The sequence below is a fragment of the Rhinichthys klamathensis genome, unplaced genomic scaffold, assembly GCF_029890125.1.
Source record: "Rhinichthys klamathensis goyatoka isolate OS25496 unplaced genomic scaffold, OSU_Roscu_1.1 h1tg000181l_1, whole genome shotgun sequence".
NCBI classification, from domain to species: Eukaryota; Metazoa; Chordata; class Actinopteri; order Cypriniformes; family Leuciscidae; genus Rhinichthys; species Rhinichthys klamathensis.
This window is the reverse complement of record NW_026606709.1, coordinates 1,063,488-1,073,231: the sequence shown is the minus strand read 5'-3', so window position 1 is coordinate 1,073,231 and position 9,744 is coordinate 1,063,488. Positions and strand designations below refer to the sequence as shown.

At 37.6% G+C, this 9,744-nt stretch overlaps 1 protein-coding gene across 3 annotated transcripts in view; it reads right to left on the bottom strand.

The window, feature by feature from the left end:
- Positions 1 to 522: 522 nt before the first annotated feature.
- mgat4c (mgat4 family member C) overlaps positions 523 to 9,744 on the bottom strand; it is a 132,461-nt gene continuing 123,239 nt past the window's right edge. For all 3 annotated transcript variants that reach the window (XM_056261189.1, XM_056261188.1, XM_056261190.1), the window contains 3 exons: positions 3,526 to 3,677; positions 2,296 to 2,443; positions 523 to 2,048 (listed from right to left, as the gene is read on the bottom strand). In XM_056261189.1, the coding sequence (XP_056117164.1) occupies positions 892 to 2,048; positions 2,296 to 2,443; positions 3,526 to 3,654 (1,434 nt within the window). In that variant the 5' untranslated portion in view covers positions 3,655 to 3,677 and the 3' untranslated portion in view covers positions 523 to 891. The remainder of the gene's footprint in view (positions 2,049 to 2,295; positions 2,444 to 3,525; positions 3,678 to 9,744) is intronic.

The window sequence follows — 9,744 nt, the reverse complement described above, 5'->3', positions numbered from 1 at the left end:
AAGAAATGCACAAACAAACCAATACTACACCATCTTTTTGGCCCAAGGTTGATTGAATAACATTTCTGTTATCATCCAGCGGGGAGATAGTATGAAATGTTGCTGAGTAGATTCATGCCACAATACATTGTATATTCAAGGCATATTGACCCTGTGTTGGCGGAAAGGAGAGAAGGATAAGCAAATTTTTAAATGTAGGCCTATCAAAGAAAAAATATATACTGTATATTTTTTAAACTTTACCGAAATGAAATGCTTACAATTCAGCTTCAAGCAACTTTTTAAACGACTACACTAGGATAATGTGTCTGAAAAAAAATTGGGAAATAGCTATGCGGCAAAAAAAATCACTTACTTAAACTGTATTTGTCTTGATTTCCAGTTAAAATATATAAACATTCTTAAAAACATGACATATTTAGTAAAGAAACATTGACGCAAGGTACTAAGAGTTGTTTTTAAAGAACATCTCAAATAAGTTTATTTTCTTACTTCACTGGCAATATTTTTTTTCTTGTTTAAGTATAAACCCAGACCTTAATAAATTTATGATTCAAGTAAGAAAAAGTTTTAATTAAAAAATATATTCATTTTGTTTCTCAAATAAATAAATCTGATTTTAAAGATGTCTAGGAATCTTCACTGGAAAGTAAGGCAAAAACAACTGAGACAAAGCTTTTTGACGAGGAGTACACATTTCGGAGTAATAATGGTAAAAGGGAGAAGCCTACACCTCCCTTTGATGTGTGAAATCTTATACTGCCTTTAAATTTTCCTTTATGAATAAATAAAGATTTATCATGTGAGAGTAAATAAATAATTGCATAAATAAATACATAAATAGATAAATAAACAGATACTTGTGCCTTGAGCTACGGTTCAAAAAAGTTCTCATTGACTGGCACCTTGTGTAGTCCAGAGGCTTATGCTTCTAATGATAAGCCATTCTTTCTGACTTGCCGTCACCACAATGCGAACACACTCAATATCAAACGCTATCTTGTGGTCCACATCATAAACCTCAATGTTTCCATGTTTAAACTCCCCTAAAGTTATATAGGAGGAGCACTGCCTTCCTTTTTTGGTTCCTATTAATTTCTCTCCCACTTCCAGAGCTCCATGATGCAAAATGTCATTCTGGCGATCATCTGTTCCTGTGATGATCTTGATTTTGCTGATTTTTGTTGCCTTGTTGAACACTATAACATAAAAGTCCCCAGTGGACGGGGCCTTGCCCCAAAAGTACTCGTCCACGCTACTGTAAGCTTTGGCAGCATCATAGCTCTCAAACACATTTATGTTTGTGTACAAACTGGCAGGTGGATTGTCTGGGATATCAAGGGAGTCTTCCTCAAAGTCATCATCCTTAAGTTTGTTTTCTGCACCCTTATAAGAGGAATAGTAGCCCATGTGTTGGAAAAGGGATGGCTTGAAGCGAATCGCATCCTTCTGTGCCAGTAGGCCTCGGAAATGGATAAGAAGCCAATCGCAAGGCATCTCCTGATAGAACATGAGCAGGAAATGTGCAAGTCTGGGAAGGTCTCGTGAGTGGTACAGCTTCCCTATGTATCCCAGTTTGGAGAATTCCAGCATCACCCAATATGATCCCTCCCTAGATGACACTACTTTCTTCAAGGCAGTGAGGAAGTTTCGGGAGCAGCGCACATCGTCCTCCAACATCATGTAGAAGTCTGACAAGTTGGTGCAGAAGTTGAGCAGAAACGCGTAATCTACATTCTGTTTGGAGCGGAAGCGTACTCTATCCTCCGGATCATTATAATTTCTCTTCAACCCATCCAGGGACGGGTAGTACTCCTCAGGTGCATGGATAACTAGCAGCCGTCCTGCAATGATATGGTGGCCGAATTTCCTTGAGATTTCCTGAACTAGGCTCTCGCACCATGCCAGGTCGAAGTCTGCCAAGTGGACAACCACAACAATCTCCTTGAGCTCCTCGTAGCTTGATTGGTCAAAAATGGACTTGATGGTCTCCAATAGGTAGTTTCCTCGTTTTCTTTTCACAGATGACAATCCAATAGTGAGATACTCTACAAAAAAAAACATGGAAAATCATGAAGTGAATCAAAATGTCTGATTTGAACAGAACGACATTGTTTATAATGTGAATACTATCGTATAGTCTGTTAAAACATGTGAAATAATATCCATAAATCCATAAACAAGGTACATTTACTAGATAGAGTTGTGCAGTTACATTATTTATTTATTTGTTTAGAAATCTTTCACACCGGTGTATACTGCTAATACTAAGTGTACAAAGGAAAGCAGTCTTACTCTTTCGAGTTAAAGGTGTTCCAGCAAGGTACCGATAAGTCACATTGATTGTTCCAGAAAAATTTGTGATATCTTTAAAGGTATGAACATATCGCTCCGAGTTCAGCGGATGCATTGAGGTTTCTCGCAACTGACGTTTATCTTCCTCCTGAAACACACAACATCCAAGACAGACAAGTCTAAAAGTCCAAGTTTGCCACAGCATTCACTATGCGCCTTTAAGGCTAGACATTGTCAGGCTTTTTTTATTTACAACAAAATAAGCTAATTCCCTGCACAAAATATAATAGCATTGTAATACAACACTATACGATAAAGTTTACAGTGGCTTCATGAATTAATAAAAAACTTTAAAAAGCAAAACACATCTGATGCACATTCTGTGTTCTTCATTTTCTAGGAGTAGTGTTTAAAAACCGTGTGAAGTTAATTAAAAGAAGGTACACTGCCATCTTGCTCCCATGAAAGTGACTTGAACGCACCTGACGCCCTAAACACAACTTCCAAGGAGGACTTGAACGCACCATTAGATGTCTTTTGCATCTTTAAATGTTAGTGCTGCAGGTCATTATTTTTTGATTTGGTAATATGCTTGCACACTCTTGTATAATTTAATTGAATTGTAAATGAAGGCCTTTGAAAAATTAATTGCACACACAATTTTACTCGCTCAAATTTATATAATCAGGTAATAAAATGATAGCATTGTTGCTAACATGCTTCAATGTCTTTTTACCACACATGAATTGTTCACACTTTACTAAATCTTTGCTGGCCGTGATGGTGTTTGTATTTCAATTAAATGGGGGTTATTTAGAAAAGTGACTTAGTCAAAATGGGTACAACTTTTGAATAATTCAACAGACAAACACACACGACATGTTATGATCACAAAGTTTTGATCATGAAGTTGGCCTCATGAATAATAAATGTGTCTCTTGCATTTGGACTGCCTCGACATCATGAAATTTTAAATAGGCTGCATCGTGAGCTCTGATAATTATACATGCATAACACAGCACCGGCAGCCTTACACGCAACATTTGGTAATTAAAGCATATAAACAAAATAACTTTTCAGCAAGGAGATAATTAATGCTAAATCACATGCAACAACAGTAGTCAAGTTGTTGTGAAGCCCACTATTGTCTTGTTATCTGCTCCACTGATGTTGTAAATAAATTGACCTCTGTAATTTACCTGCTTGATTTCAACAGGTAAACAAACTCACCAGCACGTAGCCATCCTCCATGTAGAGGTTTATGAAGAGCAGGAAAGTAATGAGAGCCACCAGAAAAGGAATGGTGGAACGTTTGCGGAAACACCTCATCTTGTCCAGGTACTTTAACACCAGTCTCATGATGGAAATACTACTGGTGTGATCTGATAGAAAACAAAGAGAAAATACTGCATCAGGATGTATCATTGATACACTAAATTTTAAGATAAAGGACAAGAGGTGGAGCATGGAATACGTATTGTTAATTTATTGCACTTTTTGGAGCTTAATAGTCATAATCGTCTTATACAAAGCCTAATAAAACATGTACCACAAATAAAACCACTGGGTTAAAAGCAGTGAAGTCAGATTTGCACCATTCAAAACTGAATTGAAAAGTCCCCCTGTGGTGAAAATCAAGCGTTTAATGTTGTTTATATGTCTATGTGGTGTTTTTAATATGTTTTAAGACAAACCTTGTGAAAATTCATGTCAACACCATTGTTGAGTATTTTCTCTTTAAAACTGAAGTGAACCAATGACAGTCTTGAAATCGCTGGTGTTGCTGACGCCACAAACTACCTTGTAACCAATCACGTCAACGTGTGATCATCAACGAGTGGATCTCTGAGCTGGTGTGAGTGAGTGGAGGCGGGGCTAATATGCAAATTCACAGAACCGTATATACTAAATGAGGCAAGGGTGTAGAGTATAAATTGCAGGTTAAATTTTTCACAAAGATAATGCAATGTGCTTACTAAACATAAAGATAAGAACCGCCCACAATTGTTTTTTATGTTTTTTCAAAATGCTGCATATAATATGAAAAGTTGGTACGTTTTACAGTGGTTTTAAGCACGCCCCCCTCCCTTCCACTGGGGTGGGCGTGACGTCATAAAAGGGGTTACCGTTAGTCTAAACGGCAAGTAGGCTAGCAGTTATATTGGAGACCTTGCTAGCAAAAATGGTTAACTATTGTGTTTGTGCGGGATGTACGAATACATCAAAAACGGGGGAGAGGCTCCCCAAGTTCCCCAAGGACAAACGACTGATTCGTGCCTGTAAGTGTTAGCATACCCGAGGTAGATCTCGAGTATGCAAGCCCGACCCTACTCACGTTGTGTCCGAGCCCAGCCCGGCCCATTAAGAGCCCGAGCCCGATTTAAACCCGACCATTTTTTTATGGGGGGGGGGGTGTCATTATTGGGTCATTATCGTGGGTCATTATTATAACTGAAGTTCTCAACTACTTTCTATGTTACTTACTCCCGCCCGCAACATTTATGTTTTGTCCCGCTCCCGCCCGCAAAAAGACTTTTTTTCTGTACCTCCAAATACTTTCAAGTTAGCCTACGTGTCGCCACCATACACATCAGCATAAATGCTCCTGATAAATTATTTGTTATTAAAGTATTAACACACAAACCACACTGTTATAACATAAAAACAAGCAGGCTTAGGCTAACTTACAGTCATGCATGGTTTGGCATGACTTCCATAATAATTCCTAAAAAGCTGACATCAGTTCATCGCGATCTCACACATCTCTGTTATTATCAATGAATCTTTCATAATATCTACACTTTGTTTGTTATAATTCGAGGATTTGCCAGCATACAGAATTCATCACTGAACAAAAAGTCAGTTTTGAGCGGTGAGGGAAGTCTATTGTAAATGCTTCTGATTGGCCATTGCGTTCCTAGAAATCAACACATATGTCTGTGATTGGCTACATCGCTCAACGCTGCAAACATGTTATAAATAGAAACTCTGGCCTGTAAATCGTTTCTATTTTGTTTTAGTTGTTCTTGTTGCTTTTCTGCAACAGATGAATAAAAATGTATTAGGTTTTATGTTTTTTCATAGATATTTCTAGTTTGCGGGAGTACCGCAAATCGTTTTATTCTCCCTCAACCCGAACACACAGAGTGAGTGCATTACCGCCGGCGCTCCCTCTTATGACGTCATCACCCAGTTACTGTAAAAAACATGCTACCTTTGAAGAAACCCCAATAAATGTTATTTTAACACATTTTAAGACAGAAATTTTTAAATATACATATTGAGCACTTTAATTTACACATTAATTGGTTGTGGTGGTTTACCTGCAATTTACACTTTAAGGCATGAAGACATATTTTTCAAGAAAAAAAACATTTAAATATGTCATTTTGGTGATCAAAGATGAGTTTCAAAGGATCAAATTATTGACTACGGGGGACTTTAAACTCCTGAATTTGAATTGAATTTAGGATGTATACAGCCTAATTGCAATGTAAGGAGGATTTTGTAGATTTAAAATGAACTGAAATTCACATAACTAATCAGTTATGTGATTATCACTAATCGGCACCAAAGTCCAAGTGTTGGGTTGATAAATTGTGTAAGTTTTGAAAAGCCTTGAAGTTTAGATAGATGGACCCCTAGAAGCTTTAAGAGTGCACAACAACTCACAGAAATTACACAGAAAGAGCTCCCTAAAATTATGATGTCTTTATTATTCAGGAGAAACTGCCACCAATTTCTTGCTGTGCAGCCATCAGAGAAGCACTTCTTTTTGTATAAAAGACATGCAGGACATTCACTGGTCAGACTTAAAAGAAGTGGAAGCTTTGTGTGCTTCCAAGCCCAGTAATTAACTCGACAACAATGTAGGTATAATGCAGACTTCAGCTGCTTTGAGGTTAATATCCTGACCCTACTCACCAGGCATTAGCAAAGTAAGTACAGAACGCCTTTAAGTCCTTTTGTTTTGCCCATTTTGAGGTCTGTGCGTCAAGTACAAAGTATGGTTCTTAAAAGCTATAATGCGAAAGGGCATTTCAATTTCAGCTATCTTCATCTGATGATGCATAGCTGAGTGACTGTCTTTGAAATAGGAAGAAAAAAAAAAGAGTTCAGCTATGTGCATGAAATAGGCCCCAGGCGTTCTTTTATTTTTGACCTCAAATTACACAGTTATCTAAGAATAGAACGAAGGACGCAAGTGTTTTGGAAAGCTTACGTGTAACAGCCTTTTTGATGGCTCCTGTTAAGCACCTTAGACCACTAATGGAATACAAAATACCTTTACAGCGGATCCCTTGACCAGATGTGTATCGATTCTGCCCACTGCCAACCTGTTTCAAATGGGGATTGTCAGGTCGATATTCTATGAGCTCTTACTTGTACTTAAAAAGTAGTGAAAACAGTGAGACCACGCATATAGGGTTTTACACTACCGCTTAAAAGAAATTAATACTTTAATTCAGCAAGGTTGGTGACAGTAAAAACTTTTGCATTGTTCTATCTATTTGAAATAAATGCTGTTCTTTTGGAATTTCTATTCATTAAAGAATGCTGAAATATTAGGAAACAGCACACCTGTTTTCATAATAATAAATGATTCTTGAGCACCAAATAAATCATTAGAATGATTTCTGAAGGATCATGTGACACTGAAGACTGGAGTATGATGCTGAAAATGAATCTTTACAGGAAGAAATTATATTAAATAAATATAGAAAAAATATTTTAGATTGTAATAAAATTTCAAAATATGACTCTTTTTACAGCATTTTTGATCAAATAAATGCAGCCTTGGTGAGCATAAGAGACTTCTTTCAAAAACATGAATCCGTTTTTTTACAGACCCCAACGTTTTTAATGGCATTGTACATCAGAGGTACTTTTTTAATACACACTTTAATATATTTCATTGGATAGTGTCTTGCATTCACAATGACACATTGCATTCTTGGTGCTTGTACAAATACCGCAACTACAGTACCATCCATTGCAGAAAATGTCAGTTCCTACATATATAATATGTACTTATCATTCAGAGAAAACTGTAACCTTTTTTAAACCAATTAATTATCATAAGACAACAGAATGTAGACAGCAGAAAAATCATATTGCCAAACCGATATCCACACTACACATTCAATTTTCTTTTGCATTTAATTACACAAGTGGCTGGCTTTTACATTTTCCAGTTCAAACCATTTTGCATTTTGATACATGCAGGTGGACTCATGTAATGTTAATGCAGGATAATACCAATGCTGGATTGATTCAGCCTACAAAACCTGCTTCATCCGTCACTGGCGGTGAAGTGAGGAGACCACTGATGGTTTTGCATTACATCACACGGTACCTCATTTTAAAACTTGGTAAAACCTGGATATGATCCAGCCCGTTCTCATCCCAAGGCGTCATACACGTGCCGCTTTTGACATTTCGTTGAAATCTTACGCACATGGCATCCTTTAGCGTGAATATGAGACGCAGATCCCAAGGCGTCATAACCGTACCCTACCCCAGACCTAAACCTACCCATAACAGTGTGTGTTATATTGACGCTAAAGGATGCCATGTGCGTAAGATTTCGACGAAATGTCATATGGCGTCACCTATATGACGCCAAAGGATGAGAATGTGTTGCATAATCACATAAGACATTTCTGAATTTAGCTACAAAAAGGCTTTTTAATAAAAATGTAATTAACGACAATGCTGAAACACAGTGAGGCTGAGTCAGAACCTGTAATGCCCTCTTAAAGATGAATTAAAAGGATTGTTGACCCCAAAATGAAAACGGTCATCATTTACTTACCCTTAAGGCTTTCTTTCTTCTGCAGAACACAAAAGAAGATATTTTGAAGAACGTTGGGGACTAAACAACTGTAGATCCCATTGACTTTCATTGTACTGACAAAAAACAGAGACGCTTTTTAAAAAACATGTTCTTTAGTGTTCCACATAACAAAGAAAGTCATGCAGATTTTCTAATGAAGAGAGTGAATGATAACAGAATCGTTTCATTTTTAGGTGAATTTTTTCCTTTGATTTTCAGTAGCATACCTTGCAAGTACCATTTATGAGCTCATATAAAAAGAAAGAATGAAGCAGAGAGAAAGTTAAAATGGCATTATAAATGTTTCAAATATCTTGCTGCAAACTGCCTGCATTTGCCAGGTATTCTTCCACCCCCTTAAATCTCCAAGTGTCCAAACACTTCAGACGCACCCTCAGGCTGAAAATAAAACATCCATTAGAAATGTATTAAGCTGAGCTGACATTATCCCTCCCTCCTTTCGTGAATTCAGAGAGTGCCGCTTGTTGACATACACACAAAATCAATTCTGAGCTTTGAAACCCCAAACTCCTCAAAAATGGTTGAAAAACAAAGATTTAATAATGACTGCATTTCTTCCCAGACTAAAGCCGCAGATTTAGTTTGTAAAAAAGGGAAAACCACCAGCCTGGTACCTTCATGTTGTGTAATTACACCTGACAGGGTCTGATTCTGGAAGAGCTGAAATTACAGGCAGACGGCAGAGACACGTACAGCTGCCAGGGATCTCGCTTTTGCAGAGGTCTCATTTGAGGGAGTGCTGACGTAAATAACCTGAGGTTCATTCCCACTTCCTGTCGCTCTGTAGATCATCACCTCCCGGGGAGAGCAGCCTTTTTAGCAGTCAATATAAACTGGGCATTTAGAGTGTTACCGCCGTGCTAAACGAAACGGCTCAATTAGAGAATGAGAGAAGTAATCCAAAGAGTTGATTTCCTAAAAACACAGAAAATCCAGATGGTCCCTCTGTCTAACATCAGCTTGTTTGTGCATTACTTTGTGTATACTAATGCAGACTGCCACACTCATAGGAAGTATACTTATAAACACCCATTCATTTCAAAGCGAGGACATTGTGCTAGCATCATTTTGAGCTGCGCATTTGCAAGATATTTATCTAGCGGTCTTATCTTTTCACTCTCCTTTTGGTGACGGAGGGAGTGTCATTTCTCCCAGGGTGCCATCTCTCTCTCTGCCTTAGTGACATGAAATAGAGAATAAACTTCAGAATGAGAAACAAGAAGCTCCCTGGTGAGAAGAAGGCAATTACAGTCATGTCTGATGTGCCGCAAGACCCCATGAATAAGAAAAACAAATCAGTTTACAGAGTTGGAAATGGCTTAGAGAGATGTTTGAGGAAGGATGTCTAGTAGATTGGGAGACTGCTATGCAATTTTTATTATGTAAATGCACTATGAGAGAATGTGGAATTAGAGAACACTTGGATTGATTTGGATTTTATACAAACACTCCCAACATTCAACAGCAATTCGACTAAAGAGTGAATCTACAAGGCCATACATATTGCGTTTCATTGGTGTAAATCTGCAATCAAAGATTTACTCAAGCAAGCAAGCAAGTCTTGTGTATCTTCTAAAAGCCTGATTCTTTAA